At 39.1% G+C, this 22,130-nt stretch overlaps 1 protein-coding gene across 2 annotated transcripts in view; it reads left to right on the forward strand.

Annotated features, from left to right (window-relative positions):
• The window catches only part of EFHC2 (EF-hand domain containing 2), a 237,858-nt gene that overhangs the window by 89,078 nt on the left and 126,650 nt on the right, over positions 1-22,130 (forward strand). For both annotated transcript variants that reach the window (XM_070785415.1, XM_070785416.1), the window contains exons 3-4: positions 9,637-9,787; positions 21,113-21,336. In XM_070785415.1, coding sequence (XP_070641516.1) covers positions 9,637-9,787; positions 21,113-21,336 — 375 coding nt within the window. The remainder of the gene's footprint in view (positions 1-9,636; positions 9,788-21,112; positions 21,337-22,130) is intronic.

Genomic DNA, 22,130 nt, shown 5'->3' on the forward strand with positions numbered 1-22,130 from the left:
ATGTCTCCTTATAATGACACCTTTGTGTCTTTCTTGTACTTTGTACTTTCTTTGTACTTCTTACCTTGTCCAGGATGCCTAAAAAAATATTAAATCATGGTGTTGGTAGGGGCATTTTTGTTTCTGTTTCTGATTGTGGTAGACACATAGTTAAATATAGTACTGAAAGTTTAGGCTATTGTTTTAAAACAGATGCTTTTTAATCCTGTTAAGGAATTGCTCAAATTTTAAAATGTATGTGGTGGGAAACAGTGTGAGATCATTATATATTTGCTCTTACTTCTTTATTTGGAAACATCTTTGCATCTGTGAGGAAAAAGCTGCTTTTTGTGTAGTTGGCTTATAACTCTTATGGACTCCTGAACTTTGTTTGCTTGTATTTTAGTTAGGATCTTTGCTCTATAAATCATTAAGTAGTGAAATTGCTCTGGAGCAGTAGTTTTCAACCTTGGCTTGCACACTGTAATCATTTGGGGAGCTTTAAAATCCCTTATACCTGGGCTCAGTCTGAGGCATCCTGATTTCATTGTGTGTGGGTGTGTATAGATGTGGATGTGGCCCAAACATCACGATTTGATAAAGCTCTACAGGTGATTCTAATGTGAAGCCACGGTGAGAACTGTTGCTCCAGAGTTAACTTTTTTTTTATGGCTTGTCTGTTAGGCATTGAAATTCACCTTTGTGGCTTTCCAGCGTTTTTGTTATCCTAGGGGAGTTATATAAAGTTGTGATTTTCTTTTCTTTGAAAGCTTGAAAGAATCCATTAGTAAATCATCCTGGTTGGAGCCTTTGTTGGGGCAATTGTTTTGTAATTTTTAAATTTCTCACTTGGCTATTGTGTTTTGATACTTCACAATTCTTACAGAAAATCACTTACTGTGGCTTTAAAATTTATTTTCATAAAAGCTTGAATGACATAATAAGATAATGTCTATCTTATAATTTATTACACCTCTCTGTAATACACTATTGCATTTCTGATTTTATGTTATTACATTCTTTCTTTATTATCTTTGCTAGTGCAGGGAGCAAAATTTGCCACCTTTGGCATAAAGTTTATTTTGAGCTGAAAGCAGTCAAGGCCCAAAAGACTCAAGAAGAACCTTTGGCCTTCCCCCAACTGAGTAAAAAAACTTAGATAGAGGACCTATTCCTTGAAGGGAGACAGGGAAAAATCTAGCAAAGTGTTGGTTACAATTCCTCTCTGTGTCCCATTGTTTCTGTATGGCCCAGCAAATGTTTGTTTACAGAACATTTGCTTTTTTCATCTTCTTGTGAATTACCTTCCTCCTCTTTGAAGTCCTAAACCCCTTTGCATGCATGCATACTAAGTTGCTTCAGTCATGTCTGACTCTTTGCAACAATATGGACTGTAGCCCGCCAGGCTCCTCTGTCCATGGGATTCTCCAGGCAAGAATACTGGAGTGGGTTGCCATGCCTTTCTCTAGGGCATCTTCCCAACCCAGGGATTGAACTTGCGTCTCCTGCATTGCAGGTAGATTCTTTTACAGCTGAGCCACAGGGGAAGCCACCTAAACCCCTACATCTTTCTTTCTTTTAGAGGGCATACAAGCTTCAATTGCCTGATGTCCTTGGGCTTTATATTCTTATGAAGCCCCTATATGTACCTAATAAAATTTGTTTTTTTTCCCTGTTAATTTTTCTCATTTCAATTTAATTCTTTAGACCAGTCAGAAGAACCTAGAAGGGTAAAGGAAATTCCCACCCCACCCCCCCCCCCACACACATCCACACACTAGAATATTACCTATTTATTAAAAAATCTCTTTTGGATTTACTTATTACAGTTGTTTTTTCCTTTTAAATATATCTATTTGTGCTTTTATCCTTTTTTGCTTTATTTTCCTAATGACAAATTTTCAAATATTTTTGTTCAATCCATTGCTCATAGTGAATGCATTTCAGAATTACTTGTAGAGCTTTAAGAAAATACTAATGACCTTTTTAATTGCTTCCAAGATTTCAATTTAATTTATTTAGGCTTGAGTGTGGTGTTTGTTTTTTTTCAGTTCCTAATGAGAAGCTGAGAAGGCTGAGAATCACTGAGTTAGTACATTTACCTGAGTTAGCTGTTTTTAAATTCTCTTAAGGTTATAGGTTTGCTTGTATCTTACAGATTTGTACCTCTAAATTTTATTAAATTTTATACTTATTTTTTGTATTTTAACATTTCTTCACCTCATAATAATTATTAGGGGTGATAATATTTATAGTTACATGATATATTTTTAGTTGTATTGATGATTGATGGCTATGATTTCTGTATTTCAAATTTATTAGAATTTTTCGTAAATGAGCCTGTTCAGGGAAGGAAAATAATTTTCCCTTTACCCTTCTAGGTTCTTGGCTGAGGTGCCTCCTGTAATGAAAGACAGCTTAACTGGAGAAAAACAAACAAGTTTAATAGCATGTTTACCTCCTGTATGGGGCTTCTCAGGTGGCGCTAGTGGTAAAGAACCCACCTGCTAATGCAGAAGACCTAAGAGACACGGGTTTGATCCCTGGGTTGAGAAGCTCTCCTGGAGAAGGAAATGGCAACCCACTATCAGTATTCTTCTAGGTTCTTGGCAGAGATGCCTCCTGTAATGAAAGACAGCTTAACTGGAGAAAAACAAACAAGTTTAATAGCATGTTTATCTCCTGTATACATGGGAGATACTAGGAAAACTGAGTGACTCTCCCAAATAGCCCAAGCCACAACCTTAAATACTAGCTCCAGCTAAAGGCAAAAGATGTTGGGGGTGGGGGTGACCTCAGGTGCCCTCACCCTGAAACTGCTTGGAGAAGGGCCTGGGTTCCCAGCCAGAGACTGAGGTTGGATTTGGTGATAAAAGCACCAGATCCCAGCCACTAGACCCGTGGTGAGTAACAAAGGCCCTGGCCCTTTGCCTTTGCAGAATTTCTACAAAGAATTTCCACAGAAACAGAAAATAGTGAAGTAAGTAAAGTATTTATTAGGAGGAAAAAGAGTATAGTACATGTGGGTAGACATGGGCAGATTCAGAGGGAGATTCCCTGAGTTGCACCATGGTGGCAGTTTAAATCACTTTTATGGGGCATTTCTTCCAGGTTTTCTTTGGCCAATCATTTTGATTTGCCTTGTTCACAGTTCATATTTAGTATATCTCAGGATCCTTCCATTTGTGCACATGCATCTCTTAGCCAGGATGGATTTTACCAAAAAGATGAATGGGTAGGCTGGCATTAGTTAGCATCATTCCTCTATGACCTTTAATGAACTTTTCTGCTCATGTGTGGTCTCCTGACTTTAGGAATGAGAGATATGTGGTCCGGGCATGGCCCAGCCTCCTCCCTTAATTATCCTGCTATTCTTGTCTTGGAGTCAATAGAGAATGAATCACCAATTGCTTTACCTTGGGCGGGGCCCATGTCTCCTGCCTCAGGGTGAGCCAGTTATGGGAGGTTATCAGGCAAAGCACAGTAAAGGACATTGCAGTTGTTATGCAGACTTAAGTTCATGCTTTCTCCATTGTTAAGTTTCCAGAGATTTGCCTTTTAGATACAGTCTTTCTTTTCCTGGCACAGACAGAGAGATACCCTTACCAATGGAGATTTCCCTTATCATTGTAAATGTCCCTTGTCAACAACAACAACAAACTATGCATGCTTAGTGGTGTCCAACTCTTTGTGATCCTTTGGACCACAGCCCACCAGGCTCCTTTGTCCATGGGATTTTTCAGGCAAGAATACTAGAGTGAGTTGCCATTTCCTTCTCCAGGGGATCTTCCTGACCCAGGGATCCAACCCTTATCTCAACCTGCATCTCCTGTGTCTCCTGCATTACAGGCAAATTCTTTACCCAGTGAACCATCTGGAAAGCCCCAAATGTCCTTTACAAGAATGACTTTTACTCAGCTTTCAGAGCTTCGCCTTTCTCTTGCTGTTTCTTAAAAATAATAAGCTCAAGATAATTCTTATTCCAAAGAGGCATACTTTAGGGTGATTTATTCTGTTCCCCTTCACATATGATAAACTTCTTTAAATATTGTCCTGTATAAAGGAGCCATCTAATATACACAGTGCAAAATTTGTTACAATTTATTTCCTTAATTCTATGATTCCATAATCACAAGAGAAACCATTGATTTAATAACAGCTTTTTCAGGAAGAATAAACAACACTGCATTAAATGTACACAAATTTTTGTCTACTAACTAACCTCTAATAGCATGCATTGATCCTTATTGTTATACACCTTCTTTAATACCTCTCCATTTAAGTCTGAACATTATTGGTGTTTCTTTCTTTCCTAATATCTCTAAAAACTCAACTGTAAGTTTTAGACAATTAGATGTTTGGTTCCTGAGTAATAGCCTTTATGACTCATGCATTGTTCATACTAACTTCACCATCTTTTAAAATTCTGTAATTTATTCTAAGAGATTATTGTTTTGCCTTATGATTGCATTGCCTAGCACATGATGGACAATCTTCTACACACAATTTTTTTGTGTCAATGCTACATCAGACAGTAATATTTAGAAACACTGTAAGTGAAAATTAGGAATCCAAATTGATGTTGCTGCTGATGCTGCTGCTAAGTCGCTTCAGTCGTGTCCAACTCTGTGCGACCCCATAGATGGCAGCCCACCAGGCTCCCCCGTCCCTGGGATTCTTCAGGCAAGAACACTGGAGTGGGTTGCCATTTCCTTCTCCAATGCAGGAAAGTGAAAAGTGAAAGTGAAGTTGCTCAGTCATGTCCGACTCTTCGCAACCCCATGGACTGCAGCCTACCAGGCTTCTCTGTCCATGGGATTTTCCAGGCAAGAGTACCGGAGTGGGGTGCCATTGCCTTCTCCAAATTGGTGTTAACATCCAGCTATTTGGGATATGCAATGCAAAGCAAAGAGCGAAATTGACAATAAAATAGAATTACTTCCCCACAAGGTTAAATTTATGCCTTCAAGTTGCATCTAGATGCTTTGTTAAATCCTTATTAAAATGCATTCATGATTGCTTTATGTTTCTTTTAGCTTTAATTTAAGAAGACTGTGATTTCAGAAATATTAACATTAAATTTTTTTCCTTTATAAGGAGGAAATATATATCTGTTATTTAAAGCCAATTGATTTCAAATTTTATATCCTCTTGACTAGCATCAAAAATCTGAATGCCTTGGGGATCAGGCACATAACTTTATGTAATACAGGGCTTGTGAAGGCCTGTGGGGAATGGAAGGTCACACACCCTGCCAAATGACATTTACATTCCGTTTTCAAGAAAATTATAGCCAGCCTCTAGGACCTTATTTATCTAGTCTCTGCTTGACATCATAAATTATGATAAAACTTTGCATCATAATTATGTTTCTATAAATTTTCATTTCTTGCAATTTTTATTTTAGAGCTTTCTCTCTGGATTCTCTAGTACATCAAGTTCCATTGCAATTAGTTCTTTCACCTTTGTGAGATCACTTTTAATCTATTTGGCATCTATTTTGCTATAATATTTTACCATTTTCTCTCCATCTTCCTTTTCTATCCTTCAATCTCTACTTCTCTGACTTGCTCTCTACATTTCATTCTGGTGTTCGTCAGTCCTGTATTCTCAAGGGGCCAGAACATGAACTGTCAGTCTATCCCTCTTATAGAAATATTGAAGTCCAACCTAAAATAATATCTTTCTTTCTCTTGGTTTCTGTTGAGCATCTTTATTCTCTTTAAATGCATCATTTATTTGATAAATAATGATAATATATATGACAGTGTTGTCAGCTGATCTCAGGCAGTTTGGTCATGCACAAATTTATACCAGTAATATTCAATACATAGAGGTAGGTGGGATATGAATATGCTCTCTACACTTTCCTACACTTCCTACATTTTCCTCTATACTTTACAAGAAAAGAAAGTTTCAAAGTGAATACTACTATAGGAGTAGATAACTTTTTCTTTCTTCCCTTCTAGATTCTTTCACTGGTTGTTGCTCAGTCTTTTCCAACTCTTTGCAACCCCATGGACTGCAGCATGCCAGGCTTCCCTGTCCTTCACTGTCTCCCGGAGTTTGCTCAAACTCACGTCCATTGAATCAGTGATGCCATCCAATGATCTCATCCCTTCTGCCTTCAATCTTTCCCAGCATCAGGGTCTTTTCCAATGAGTCAGCTCTTTGTATCAGGTAGCCAAAGTATTCAGCTTCAGCATCAGTCCTTCCAATGAATATTCAGGGTTGATTTCCTTTAGGATTGACTGATTTGATCTCCTTGCTGTCCAGGGGACTCTCAAGAATCTTCTCCAACACCACACTGGACTAATAATTAAATTGATATATGAAAGATTAATGGAAGAAGAAGAAATTTTGTACATATGGGAGCCCCATAAAAATATGAGACATGTCAGCAGTTGGGTTCTTGTTGCTTATATACCATTCGGAGCTAAGGAGACTGGGACAGGGGTCTGGGGCTTCAAAGAGAAGGAAAATCATTCACAGGAAAATGAGAAGAGCTAGTGTTTGGTAAACAGCTGTTTGCCCTGCCATGCTGATAAGGCTTTCTGATAGAAAACGTTTTCTCTGGTAATAACTCTCTTCCTGGTGCAGGTTTCATATCTAAATTCTTTTAGACAGTTATTGTTGTTTAGTCACTAAGTCGTGTCCAACTCTTTGTGACCCCCATGGATTGTAGCCCACCAGGCTCCTCTGTCCATGGCATTTTCCAGGCAAGAATACTGGAGAGGGTTGCCATTTCCTTCTCCAGGGGGTCTTCCTAACCCAGGGATTGAACCCACATCTCCTGCTTTGGCAATTGGATTCCTTACCACTGAGCTGCCTGGGAAACTTTATGTACTTAAAGGGGAGGTAAAACGTTCTTCCTGTGTCTGCTGGGCTCTGCTTATCCTTAGTTCAAAATAATCCATGTGCTAAAGTGGCACATTCTAGGGTAGCAGGCATATCTTGCTCCTTCTCACTGTCTCTACTGAAAGCTTGATGGAGTCCCAGCTCTTTTGTCCTATTAGGTGTTCCAGCAACATCTTCCTCCCCATACCTTTAAAAATTGATATATAACTCATATAACATTTACTATTTTAGTGTTCAATATAATTCAGCATCTCACATCTTTTTCTAAAAATTGAGGTTAAATTTATATGACATAAAATTAATCATTGGCCATTTTATTTTTTAATTTTTTTTAGGAGACTATAATTCTTATTTTATTTATTAATTTTTTATTATTACTATTTTTTTTCTTACTTTACAATATTGTATTGGTTTTGCCATACATCAACACGCATCCACCATGGGTATACACATGTTCCCCATCCTGAATCCCCTCCCACCTCCCTCCCCATACCATCCCTCTGGGTCATCCCAGTGCACCAGCCCCAAGCTTCCTGTATCCTGCATCAAACCTGGACTGGCGATTCATTTCTTATGATATTGCTGCTGCTAAGTCGCGTCAGTCATGTCCAACTCTGTGCGACCCCATAGACGGCAGCCCAAATAGGCTTCCCCGTCCCTGGGATTCTCCAGGCAAGAACACTGGAGTGGGTTGCCATTTCCTTCTCCAATGCATGAAAGTGAAAAGTGAAAGTGAAATCGCTCAGTCCTGTCTGACTCTGTGTGACCCCATGGACTGCAGCCTACCAGGCTCCTCCGTCCATGGGATTCTCCAGGCAAGAGTACTGGAGTGGGGTGCCATTGCCTTCTCTGTCTTATGATATTATACATGTTTTAATGCCATCCCAAATCATCCCCCCTCCCTCTCCCACAGAGTCCAAAAGACTGTTCTGTACATCTGTGTCTCTTTTGCTGTCTCTCCTACAGGGTTGTCATTACCATCTTTCTAAATTCCATATATATGCGGTAGTATACTGTATTGGTGTTTTTCTTTCTGGCTTACTTCACTCTGTATAATAGGCTCCAGTTTCATCCACCTCATTAAAGAGACATGTGTACCCCAATGTTCATCACAGCACTGTTTATAATAGCCAGGACATGGAAGCAACCTAGATGTCCATCAGCAGATGAATGGATAAGAAAGCTGTGGTACATATACACAATGGAGTATTACTCAGCCATTAAAAAGAATACATTTGAATCAGTTCATTGGCCATTTTAAAGTGTGTAGTTCAGTGGCATCTAATATATTCACAGTGTTGTTCAACCATCACCTCTATTTAATTCCAAGACATTTCCATCATCCCAGAAGGAAACCCTGTACCCACCCAACAACACCTGGAAATGTTCACTCAACACAAATATGACAACCTTTTAGTAGTGGGTTTGGCTAACTTTCTAACTGAAATCAGGCCAGATAAATTCCCTAAGAAAGCAACTGAATGTAGGACCATTTTATAATGAAGCCAAAGGTACCAGTATAGATACCTGAAAGGTATAGATGTCTGGGCTCACTAGATTCCTAAAACCTTATCTGGTAAAGACAGTGCCTGATCAGTAACTGATCCATTCATTTTGAATATGATTATTTCACTAACTAAAACTCATTTCTAATATTCTTTATGGTAGTTAGCAAAGCCTTTTCTGTTGATGAGAGATAAATTACTGAGGCATTTTGTCAGCTACTTCTGAAGTGTGGGCTTCTGATGGAAATTTGCTAAACAGCCCTGGAGCGTGTAATCCTAATTAGGGTCACTGACCACCCCTAGAGGTTAGATTGTGCCTCACAGACCCACTCACATATATTGTCTGTGTTGAATTAACTTGGTATTACAACATATGCAGAATTAACTTTTACTCCTTTAATTATAAAAATTGGACAAAAATGAGAGCAAAGGAAGTATTAAAATGGAACTCTGAAGGAGCCTGTGCCCCAGGCCAAGATTGAAATGGTCTGGCATTGAGCTAGGCTTTTTGAGATTCCTGAACACAAGCATAAGGTTGGGTCTCCAGTGCACTGGAAGAATTTAAGCTCTGCCTGTTTGAATTCCCTCAAGGCAAGCCATCAGCAGGACCAGAAATCAGAATAATTTTATCCTTAAAAGCAAGATGTGTGTATATGAAGTTGCTCAGTTGTGTCCGACTCTTGTGACCTCATGGACTGTAGTCTGCCAGTCTCCTCTGTCCATGAAATTCTACAGGCAAGAATACTGGAGTGGGTAGCCATTTCCTTCTCCAAGGGATCTTCCTGACCCAGGGATCAAACCAGGTCTCCTGCATTGCAGATGAATTCTTTACCATGTGAGCCACCAAGGAAACCAAGATAGCTTTCTATTATTTTTAACGAGAGAAAAATAACAAAACTTATATTCATCTTCTTGGAAAGAATATTATTTTTTCTGTAATACATACATACAGAATCACACTGTGAAGTTCCAAGGACAGATTCTAGTTCAATTTATGGTAGAGTTGAATGATGGATTTATTGTTTGAATATCATTTTCTCATTCTAATCGGATGATAATGAAACAGCAACAAACCTAGATTGTATATCCATTCTCATAGCTGATGTGTAGAATGTCTTTCTGCAAAACCTAGATTGTATATCCATTCTCATAGCTGATGTGTAGAATGTCTTTCTGCAAACATTTCCTCAACTGTTTTCTTTACATTAAAAAAAAAAGTAGGCAGTGGCTTTGTTGATTTTAAGCTTGCTCAATTTTTTTTTCATTTCTTAGTTTCTAATTATGATTCCAACAGGTATTATCATTTGATGCCTATTTAGAAGATGAAGTGCCTGATAAAAGTCAAGAAAACTATAGAATAAGACGCTATAAAATCTACTTCTACCTTGAAGATGACACAGTTGAAGTAAATGAACCAGTGTTGCAAAATAGTGGACTGCCTCAAGGTATCTGTTTAAAGCAGAGTTATGGTTCTTTCACTTGTAACTACTGCCTTTATGTACTACTTTCTCTACCTTTTTTAAAGGCCCCATGCTACTGCTTGGGTATCTAACTTGTTGACAATGGTGAATATAAACGTGCTGTTACCAGCTTTCTATGCCTCATACCTCAACACTGGCCATGTCACTCACTTGTCTGTTGTCATCATTGTATCCTTTCACGTGTTGCTCTAGTATGAGCAAACACTCCTCTGTCTTTGTCTCTGTTCTTCAAACTCTTTTTTGTCTTTTTGCTATGACCACATTACGTCCTTCACAACACTCTCAGGGGAACAAAGAAGACTGGTCTCCACTGCCACTTTCAGACTGAGGTTCTCGCTCCTTTTTTAAATTCACTGCCATTTGCTTCAACCACTGTCTCCTCATCTTCATCCCTGTTAAGTACAGGCTTTCATAGTGCTTCAAGAGAAGGCTATTGCTCCTTTGCCCCACATATATCAGTCATCTTTATCCATACTCCACTTCAGCCAGACAAGAATTAGCTTTCTGATGTGAAGAGAAGCTAACTGTTGGTTGCTTTAGTAGAATCATGGCAGAGGTCAAGGGAGGTGACTGATTTCTTCTGAGTGTGGAAGTCCTTGACTTGGGATGATGCCAAGTTCTGGGTGCCTTCAAGGGAGAGCAACCATGATAATGAAAGGACTGAAGATTTGTCATGTGTAAGAGATAATAGTGAAAAGGGATGTTTACCTATAAACAGAAGACTCAAGTATGCCTAATGAATGTCTTAAGGAATCTAAAGGGCTGTCCTGTTGGGGAGGGGTGATCTAGTTTTCTATATCCTCATGGACAGGATGTAGGGGGTCAGAAGAGGACTAATTTCCTCTTCTAGTCAGTAAGAGAAATAATTTTCTGGCAGAGAAGTTCACACATTTAGGACAAGGTACAAGTGGGTCAGAGGGCTACCCTGCATGGAGTAGGCAATGATCCTCTCTCTCTTTCTGTTGTGTCATTTATTTGGAGAATTTATGGCTTAATGATGAATCTTTTAGAAAACATAGAAATGCTTTGATATTTAAAAAAAGATTTTCACAAACTTTTAAGGTTGAAGTGTGACATTTTGTAAAGGGACAAGAGAACTTTATACTTAAAAAAATTGTATTGAAGTATATTTGATTTACAATGTTATGTTAGTTTCAGGTATACAGCAAACCAAATCAGTTACATGTATACATATATCCACTTTTTTTTAAGGATTTTTTTTCCCATATAGGTCATTCAGTTCAGTTCAGTTGCTCAGTTGTGTCCGACTCTTTGCGACCCCATGAATTGCAGCACGCCAGGCCTCCCTGTCCATCACCAACTCCCAGAGTTCATTCAAACTCACGTCCATCAAGTCAGTGATGCCATCCAGCCATCTCATCTTCTGTCATCCCCTTTTCCTCCTACCCCCAAGCCCTCCCAGAATAAGAGTCTTCCAGTGAGTCAACTCTTCACATGAGGTAGCCAAAGTACTGGAGTTTCAGCTTTAGCATCATTCCTTCCAAAGAACACCCAGGACTGATCTCCTTTAGGATGGACTGGTTGGATCTCCTTGCAGTCCAAGGGACTCTCAAGAGTCTTCTCCAACACCACAGTTCAAAAGCATCCATTCTTTGGTGCTCAGCTTTCTTCACAGTCCAATTCTCGCATCCATATATGACCACTGGAAAAACCATAGCCTTGACTAGATGGACCTTTGTTGGCAAAGTTATGTCTTTGCTTTTCAATATGCTATCTAGGTTGGTCATAACTTTCCCTCCAAGGAGTAAGCATCTTTTAATTTCATGGCTGCAGTCACCATCTGCAGAGATTTTGGAACCCCAAAAAATAGTCTGACACTGTTTCCACTGTTTCCCCATCTATTTGCCATGAAGTGATGGGACCAGATGCCATGATCTTCGTTTTCTGAATGTTGAGCTTTAAGCCAACTTTTTCACTCTCCTCTTTCACTTTCATCAAGAGGCTTTTTAGTTCCTCTTCACTTTCTGTCATAAGGGTGGTGTCATCTGCATATCTGAGGTTATTGATATTTCTCCCAGCAATCTTGATTCCAGCTTGTGCTTCTTCCAGCCCAGCGTTTCTCATGATGTACTCTGCATATAAGTTAAATAAGCAGGGTGACAATATACAGCCTTGACGTACTCCTTTTCCTATTTGGAACCAGTCTGTTGTTCCACGTCCAGTTCTAACTGTTGCTTTCTGACCTGCATACAGGTTTCTCAAGAGGCAGGTCAGGTGGTCTGGTATTCCCATCTCTTTCAGAATTTTCCACAGTTGATTGTGATCCACACAGTCAAAGGGTTTGGCATAGTCAATAAAGCAGAAATAGATGTTTTTCTGAAACTGTATTGCTTTTTTGATGATCCAGCAGATGTTGGCAATTTGATCTCTGGTTCCTCTGCCTTTTAGAAAACCAGCTTGAACATCTGGAAGTTCATGGTTCACGTATTGCTGAAGCCTGGCTTGGAGAACTTTGAGCATTACTTTACTAGCGTGTGAGATGAGTGCAATTGTGTGGTAGTTTGAACATTCTTTGGCATTGCCTTTCTTTGGGATTGGAATGAAAACTGACCTTTTCCAGTCCTGTGGCCACTGCTGAGTTTTCCAAATTTGCTGGCATATTGAGTGCAGCACTTTCACAGTGTCATCTTTCAGGATTTGAAATAGCTCAACTGGAATTCCATCACCTCCACTTTGTTCGTAGTGATGCTTTCTAAGGCCCACTTGACTTCCCTTTCCAGGATGTCTGGCTCTAGGTGAGTGATCACAGCATTGTGATTATCTTGGTCGTGAAGATCTTTTTTGTACAGTTCTTCTGTGTATTCTTGCCACCTCTTCTTAATCTTCTGCTTCTGTTAGGTCCATACCTTTTCTGTCCCTTATCGAGCCCATCTTTGCATGAAATGTTCCCTTGGTCTCTCTAATTTTCTTGAAGAGATCTCTAGTCTTTCCCATTCTGTTGTTTTCCTCTATTTCTTTGCATTGATCGCTGAGGAAGGCTTTCTTATCTCTCCTTGCTATTCTTTGGAACTCTGCATTCAGATGCTTATGTCTTTCCTTTTTTCCTTTGCTTTTTGCTTCTCTTCTTTTCACAGCTATTTGTAAGGCCTCCCCAGACAGCCATTTTGCTTTTTTTTCATTTCTTTTCCATGGGGATGGTCTTGATCCCTGTCTCCTGTACAGTGTCACGAACCTCAGTCCATAGTTCATCAGGCACTCTATCTATCAGATCTAGTCCCTTAAATCTATAGGTCATTACAGAATATTAGAGTTCCCTGTGCTAAGTATGTTCTTATTAGTTATCTATTTTATGTATAGTAATATGTATATATCAATCTCAATCTCCCAATTTCTCTCTCTCCCCCATCTAGTAACTGTAAGATTATTTTCTACATCTGTGACTCTACGTCTGTTTTGTAAATAAGTTCATTTGTATTATTTTTTTAGATTCCATATGTAAACAGTATCATATATTTATAGGTCTGTTTATGGTCATTTAAAACATATAAAATGCTGTTCTTAAATACTGACAATAATGTATTAGAAAACATTTAAATAATTACTTCAAAATATTAAGAAAATTTACAGCTTTTCATTTCCATGAACATCTGTTTTGCCTAAGTTCATTGGTTTAAGTAAGTGATGTTATTGTTTCAGTAAAAAAAGTATTTTCTTGTAAATTTTCTCTTAAATGCTTTACTCTGATATTCCCTAACTAAGCTTTGCTTATTATTTTTTATTACCTCCTCACATGACATAAGATTTACACAAGTGATGGACTGGAGCTCATACGACATTCTGAACCTGCATTTGTGACTTGCATTATGTTTTTATTATTACTTTAAGACAAAAATTCATATTATCTGTAGCTCACTGGCCCCTGTCCAGTGAATCTTAGTTTTATTAAACTTCAAGAAGAAAAATGAAATGTAACCTCTATGAGGATCTTGGAAAGACTTTTATTAAGACTTTTTGATTCACTAAGCCTCTTGATTTTAAATCTCACATAGGCAGATTACAAAGGCAAATTGAAGGTAGTTATAATGATTGATTTTGAAAATAATTTTTATGTAATAGGAGGGAATGTTGTTCATAAAGAATCGGAGAGGGGGTGAACCTTAGGAAAAGACAGCTTTCAAGTCTCTTTCAGAATTTCTGATTCCCTCACTCTGATCAGGACATTTCCCTAATTGAGACATATCAAGTGCTATGAACAGAATACATAGTAATCATGATATGTAACAAGGCTGAATTTGTTGGCAAAGTGGAGATACCTAGCGGGCTATCACAAGTCCTGTGGAAAACAAACAGAAATAACTGCTCTATCATCAAGCTTCATTCAGAGACAGAGCAGTCTCTCTTGAAATATTTAATATGATTCTTGTTAAGGAAGGTCTGTTAGGACAAAGGATACTTTGCAAATTCATTGTATGTCTTCTTCAAGCTTTCCTAAATTAAACAATTGGAAAAAAAAAAAAAAAAAAACAATTGGGAGGGGGGAAATGAGTATACTGAGCCATGGGCTCAAGCTCAGTGGGATGGGTAGGTAGTGTTTCTTTCATCTGCCCTTTCAGTGGCTTGGGACTGCTTTTTTGCACATATGGAACCTTGGAAGAGATTAAGGGTCACATTTAGGTGCTGGGCACTGACAGTGCTCCTGTTACATTCATAGGGTTTTGATATTTTCTGAATCAACTGGGAGGTTAGATGCACCAGTTTTTTTTTAGTAGAGCTGACCATTCAGAAATGAGTGCACCTGGATGAATTATAGCCTCCCTTTGTAGCTGCCTCTCTTATGTAATTTTTTTAAGGAGAGGGAACTTTGAAATAAGCCAGAAATAAAAGAGCCATCCCTTAGCACAGTGCCAAAGTAGGCATTCAGTTTTGTGAAGCTCCTCATCAGAACAACATATTCACAAATCCTTGTTGGCAGAGAGATGTGTGTGAAAAGTCAAGTCACTGAGGCACGTCAAGACTTGCTTTCATTCCTTGCCAGGGCATCATTCTCTTTGGGTAGATGCATTATATTTACAGAATTTGTTGCTGTTCTGCTGGGGTATATTTAAAACAATGTGATGCCAAGCCAAGAATGTCAGAGGTTAATCCCAATAGTTTTACCTCTGATTGTCTAACAGGACAATTATTTGTCAAATGCTGCCAAGTCCAAACTAATCTAGTGTAAGGAAAGGATAACCATTAGAAATATGCCATGAGTTTCTGGTAGGGTCTGTACGAGTTCTCACGGGAATGCCATCATCAGAATCTCCTGATCCACCCCCAGAATTTCTGATTCAGTAGGCCTGGGGTCAGGGAATAACTTCTACTTGATTTTCAGTGTATCCTTGGTTAAGAATATTGATCTCCACTAATGATTTGTATTGGTTCTTCAACGGGGTAGTATTTCATACGTATATATCTATATATAAAGTATAGATGTACTATAATGTGTACTATATATATTTACATTTTATACTTTAAGACGATCTACCTGAATCAGGCAAATGTAATCACAAAATAGAAGGCATTTATTTATACTGGGCATATGCTGTATCTAAATATACATCCCATAAAGTAGACTGGTAGGGTGATAGTAAGGTTGCCAGATAAAATACAGGATACCTGGTTAAATTTGAAGTTCTTAGTATAACTATGCCCCCCCAATATTGTATGGGACATACCTATACTAAAAATTATTCATTATTTATCTGAAATTCAAGTTTAACCAGACATCTCATTTTTTTCAGTTTGCTAAATCTGGCAGCCCCAGAGGGTAGACCTTGGGGAGGGAATTGTCACTAAATGTAGCTGAGTAAAATTTAGGAGTGGAGGTAAGCCATTGGTCTGTGAAGATAGGTGCTTGGTGCATGGTGGCTGTTCAGTAAGTTTGATGATGAAAGGAAGAAAGAAAAGGAGGGAGTGAAAAAGGAAAGGAAAAGTGATAGACAATGATAGCACAATGCAGGCATCATGAATTATATGAGGTACTTTGAGGAGTCAGAGGTGGAAATACCAGTATCCATTAGAGGATAAGGCATTTGAGTAGTACCTCAAAAGTTTCTCCAGATAAAGATAGAAGAGGAAGGCATGTTAGTCAGAAGGAACAGCATGAGGTGAAGAGGTAGGAGAGTGGTGAGGACAGTGTTAGTCACTCAGTTGTGGCCAACTCTTTGTGATCCCATAGACTGTAGCCTGCCAGCTTCTCTGTCCATGGAGTTCTCCAGGCAAGAATACTGGAGTGGGTAGCCATTACCTTCTCCAGGGGATATTCCTGACCTAGGGATTGAACCCATGTCCCCTGCATTGCAGGCAAATTCTTTACCATCTGAGCCACAGGGAAGCCCCAGGAGGAGAGAAGTTGGGAGGTATTTGGGAGCAGATATAGAATGTGTGAGGAAAACTAGGCAAGAAAGTGGTAACGCAAGAGGACAGAACACCCAACATGCCATCATTTGGGGCTCATTCAGTGGCTAGGGGGAGATGCATAGGATTATGATCAGAGATACAGAATTCAGAAATTTTTATTCTTTTGCTGTAAGACTAAGTATCAGGCCAACTATATTTAAAAAGTTATTCCCATGAAATCAAACTCCATAAAGATGATGTTTTATAAAATTAAAAGTGGAATGCTAATTTTAGTGAAGGAGTGAACAAAAGAGGAAAAGATACTCTGTCATTTCTGATCACAATGAGTAGTCTTAATATTTTTAGGAGATAAACTTTAGTAGATATGAAAAGTGAAAGTCGCTCAGTCGTGTCTTACTCTTTGCCATCCCATGGACTATGCAGTCCATGGAATTCTCCATGCCAGAATACTGGAGTGGGTAGCCTTTCCTTTCTCCAGGGGATCTTCCCAACCCAGGGATTGAACCCAGATCTCCTGCATTGCGGGCAGATTCTTTACCAGCTGAGCCGGACATGACAAGTGGGAATTCCACTTGTATATTCATTAACATAAGAAATACCTGCCTCTAGACTTGGATGTGCCTTAAGTCTGCAGTGTTACTAAAATGAACTAAACACACTTAAGTTAGAGATAAGAGATTGGAGTCTTAATTCTTGAAGGTGATTTCCTAAAAACTAAATTTAGTAGAATGAGCAAAGATCTAAAGCAATTCCCAACTGAACGAAATGAAAACACATTCGACATAAATGAATATATCATCATTTTGATCTAAACCACAGGGAAATGTTAGAAAGTTAAAGCTTGTAGAATATAATCAGAGAGCAGGACCTTTAAAAAGAAAGACATGTAAAATATGAAGATAAGGAAGAGCTGAAAAGCAGACACCTGATGCCTGGATATTTCCCCAAATTGTCTTTATGGGCCAATTAAGAAAATAAACATCTGAAAATTTCAAGGGCAGATACAGTACTTTTGTTGTTGTTTTTCCATGGGGTCCCAAAAAGTTAGACATGACTGAGTGACTAACACTTCTCACTTTACATTTTGTCATGTTATATACCTTGATCTCAGGTGCTCTTCAACATGTGCCAAAGACATGGCATCCTCCATATTTCTTTGATATTCAGAAGAACCACTTACTGGTGGTTTCTGCCATTTATCATGAAAGACTATAACCATACAAATACCAATAAATAGAAATTTCATTCCCCAAAGGACACAGTTGAGAGATCCTACTAATATTTGTGAAAGCTCTCATGTGTGACTATCTTTCAAATGCCCCACGTTAGTTTTTGATTAACATGGAATTGTGACCTTGGATTTCTTGTTATTAAAATTTTCTTGTTTAGTGTTAGATCTGCCTTCTCTTTTCAACCCATGGATGGTCCAGATTCTCTCTTGTTACCACAAGGAACTACCCTGGCTTCTTTTCTTTTATTATTTTTTTAATATAAATTTATTTATTTTAATTGGAAGCTAATTAATTTACAATATTGTATTGGTTTTGCCATACATCAACATGAATCTGCCACAGGTGTACTGTGAAATGAATCGCCAGTCCCCTGGCTTCTTGTAAGAACCATCTAGGGAGAAGAGTGTGGGACCTAACATAAGAAAGTGTGTGGAGGTCGCAGATACACAGGCTCTGCAAGGAGGGACAGCTGATGCGGTGGTGTTGACTCTGGAGGGGGGAATTGTTGCCACTGACAAATGGGCCCTCTCCAGAAACAAACTCATAGGGAAGAGAGAGGCTGTTCTTTTGCAAGAGCGGCTCCATTATCTCTTTCACGGTGGCTGGCTGCTCTTCTCCACATTTCTAGCCTGTTTTGCCTAAGACATTCCCTCCTCTCCTCCACTTAGGTAACTTGTGGCTGTAGTATAGTGAAATACAGTTCAGTGTAGACTGTGGAGCAATGGCACTTACTTAGGGCTTGAAAAACCCAGGTTCAAGACACTTCTCTGCCATTTGTGAGTGCATAACCTTGGGCACATCACTTAACCATCTTGAGTTTTCTCATCCATAAACTGAGTATTTGTATTTCATACATTATCTGCATCGTGCAATTATTGAAGATTAAATGAGAAGAATATATGAAAGTATATCCTAGGGCCATGATGATGATTATAATGATTATTATTTAAAAGTTTAGTGGGTGGGCCAGTTCTTCCCACTTAGAAAAATATAGGATTCCTATTTGAAGTCTTACTAAAGAGAAATCAGGACGGATTTGCTTATTTTAATTTGTATAATGAAGTACACATGCAAGATAGATGGAATTCCTGAAGAAACTCTTGGCTGTTGAATAAATCTTATATATTTTAAAAGCTGTCAGCTATACTTAAAAATATAAGTATTTTTAAAGAGATACATAATGGTTTGTGGAAGTACCTGGAAGGCCCATGCTTTTATAAGGGTGTTCAAGTATACAATTTGTTCTAAATGTCTAATCTTGAATGATTAAATAATTTGCATACTGTTTTCAGTGGCATGAATTAAGGGCTAATTGAAGTATAATTTTTTGCAGTAAAATTATATCATCTTTTATGTAGTACATTTAAAAATATTCTAGACCAGTTTTAATTTTACAGTTTTTTTATTTTAATTTAATGTAGCAAGTAATTAAAAATTGCTACAAAGAAAAGAAGATGAAAATGATTTTAGTTAATTTCCCCTCAACAGAATGAAAAGATGATTAGTAGAATAATGGAATAGAGCTCAACACAGTTCCTGGCACATAAAGATATTCATTAAATGTTCTTTAATGAATAAGGAATGAATAATTTCTAAGTATTTCTAGACTTTGGGAAAAGACACTATTCTCAGTGCTACAGAAAACATGAGGAAGATTGCTTGACATCTTTATAATAAAATGCCTCCATTATGGTACAGGTTACACAAGCCAATTTTTCTTGAACCATTAGACCCTCAGTTTGCTCTGCTTGCCTTTTCTTCTTTTGTCTTTGCTCCTAGAGTAGATTCCCAGACTTAGGTCAGCTTACAGATATTGAGAGACATTCCTCCATGGTTATCTTGCATTTCTGTGAATCTTGCAAGCAGAGACACTGACTGCTCTTTGTTCTGGATTATCTTTTCAAGGATGTTGATAGAGCACACAGCTTTGGAAGACAAAGATAGTCTCTCCTTCTGGAACAAAAGGCAAGTTTGCTCACAGCCTTGGAAAACAGAGGTGATGTCTCCCTCCAGAATAAAGGGCAGACATGTTTACTGTACAGTCTAGTAAAGATAGGGGACTTCCCAGACAGTAAAGAATCTGCCTGCAATGCAGGAGACATAGGAGACTCGGGTTTGCTCCTTGGGTTGGTAGAATCCCCTAGAGAAGGAAATGGCAACCCATTCCAGTATTCTTGCCTGGAGAATCCCATGGACAGAGAAGCCTGGTGGGTTCTCTGTTCCATTATTCTACAGTCCATGGGGGTCACAAGAATTGAACACAGCTGAGTCATTGAGCATGCACGCATTAATAAAGATAATGTCTCCCTCTGAGACAAAAGGCAGGGATGCGTATTGTCCATTACAAAAGATTCAGTTTCCCTCAGCTCAGGGTTCCTGTCCTGTAGTGTAAAGCACTGTGTGTGCAGAAGTTACCTGGCCCTTGTTGTGTCACTCTTTGGAAATCGGGGCTCAGAAAATTGGTACCAAAATATTGATGTTCTGGGTACTGTTATTACTGTGAGTAATAAACTGCCCTTTGTCTGTCACCAAAGCATCTCATATCATCTACCAGCATCCTTGAAATTGTGGCAGGCTAACTTGTCAGCTAGCAAGCAGGATAAAATCTCAATCCCTAAATAATTCTTGACAACAGGTTTCAGCAGTGTTACGGTAAGTTGGCTGGTTATGGTGTGGTATAGTTGATACATTCATCTAGTTAGGGAGCCTTTTTTACCTCCAGTGGCTAGTTACCATTTAGGTGTTCTCAGGGACCCTGGGTCCATACTCTCAAGAAAAAAAGTGAATGGGTATCATAGGGTTGAAAGTAGAAGGTACTATGAAGCCTGTGCTAACTCTCACTTTGTGGGAGTGGTTGGGTGGAGGTGGACAGAGGCTGTAGAGAAAGGCGGAGGGAGAAGAGGTTGGTAGAAGGAACAAGATTCCAAGAAGCTTCAAAGCAACATAGAGTCATCTGTGCTTATGGAAGCTGTAAATCAAGGTGTTGGCATCTACCATAGTGAGGCTTAGTAGTTTTCTTTTTTCAGTCAAGAGTGCATTTTTGTGAGTACTCTGGTTTGGGGTCTTAGTTCCTTGTTTAGCGTACTCACATTGAGTGCTTGTGAGTGAAAAAGTGAGCATGCTTGTTTTGGGAAAAACATGATGGCAGTGTCTGGCACATTGGGTCACCCTGTTTAGTACTCCCTTCTCCTTCCCTCCTTCCATAGTCTTTGTGTGCACACACTAAGTTGCTTCAGTTGTGTCCAACTCTGTGCAACCCTATGAACTGTATGTGGCCAGGTTCTCTGTCCATGGGATTCCCCAGGCAAGAATATTGGAGTGGATTGCCATGCCCTCCTCCAGGGGATCTTCCCGACCCAGGGATCAAACCTGCGTCTCTTAAGCCTCCTGCATTGGCAGGCAGGTTCTTTACTACTAGCGCCACCTAGGATTACTTTATAATAGAGTAAGCCCTAGTACCACTTAGGCAACTCTAACAACATACAAGGCTGGTCAAATTAACTCTGAATCTCAGGAGCCCCAGCTCCCTGTGGAACCATCAGAGTTTGAACATTCTGATGCTACTTCTCCAAGAGCCAGTCCTTTGCCCACTTCACCACGGTGAGAAAACATTCAGGGTTGTTATAAAGATGTGCTCTGATCTCTTGCTGGTGAGCCATATGATGAAACAATTGTGTTTTATTTCACACTGTAGGAATTTTTATCCGGCGTCATCGGATTTCTCTCCCACCTCCTAATGAGGATCAGTTTTATACTGTGCATCACTTTAATGTCAACACCGACATTGTCTTTTATGGTCGAACGTTCAAGGTTTATGACTGTGACGCATTCACAAAAAACTTCTTGACGAAAATAGGAGTCAAATTAAATCCCCCAGGACAATGTCCAGAAGATCCTTACATGAAAACACGGAGAGAGGTAAGTTGACTTATCCATGAGCTCTAGTCTTCAAGATGAGAATCCGTTCAGAATCAGTGAATGGTATCAGTACTTCTGATGCCCAGGTGAAAGGACTTGGGGGGCCATGGTCACTGGAGTTGTCCTCTTTTCCTTTGGGCTGGACAGAGGCTGGGGGTTGGCTTCGGTGCAGGAAAGACTCACTCTCTGCCTTCACCCCTACTTCTCTTTACAGAGAGTGGCCCTTCCAGGCAGGGTGAGTCTTCATGAGTTGCCCATATGGGATGGTTTCTAAGAGCCTGGGGTTGGCTTTGTAGTCATTGACACTGAAACAGTTGGGCCCACTCTTACCTGGCTTTTCTTTTCCCATTTTAGTTGCCTAACTCTGGGGAAAATCTTTGCTCCTGTGCTACTGATATACTCAACCAAGCTTTGGGTACACCTTTTTCTTTCTTAAGACTCCCAGCTTCCTTTAAGGTGACATCAGATGCAGAGAGGTTCAAGAATGAGGAGGGCCATGATTTTGATGTGCTCCCATGATAACAGGATGCTTATTGGCAAAGTCTGATCCAAGCCAGTGTAGGGAGGAAAGAATCAGTGTTAGTAGTATTATTATAGTCTTTACAGAGTTTTTTTTTTTTTTTTTTAATGAGACCTTGGCCCAAATTTTATTGTTTTACAGAAAAATCTGAATACCTAAAAGGGCAGGTGTTATTATGTGGAAGGTCACCTACCTCACCAGTCTTCTTGCTAGGACTTGAACTCAAATCTCTTGCTTCTTATCCTGCTTTTAATTATTCTCATTTGTTTCTCTT

The sequence above is a fragment of the Bos indicus genome, chromosome X (genome assembly GCF_029378745.1).
Source record: "Bos indicus isolate NIAB-ARS_2022 breed Sahiwal x Tharparkar chromosome X, NIAB-ARS_B.indTharparkar_mat_pri_1.0, whole genome shotgun sequence".
NCBI lineage: Eukaryota > Metazoa > Chordata > Mammalia > Artiodactyla > Bovidae > Bos > Bos indicus.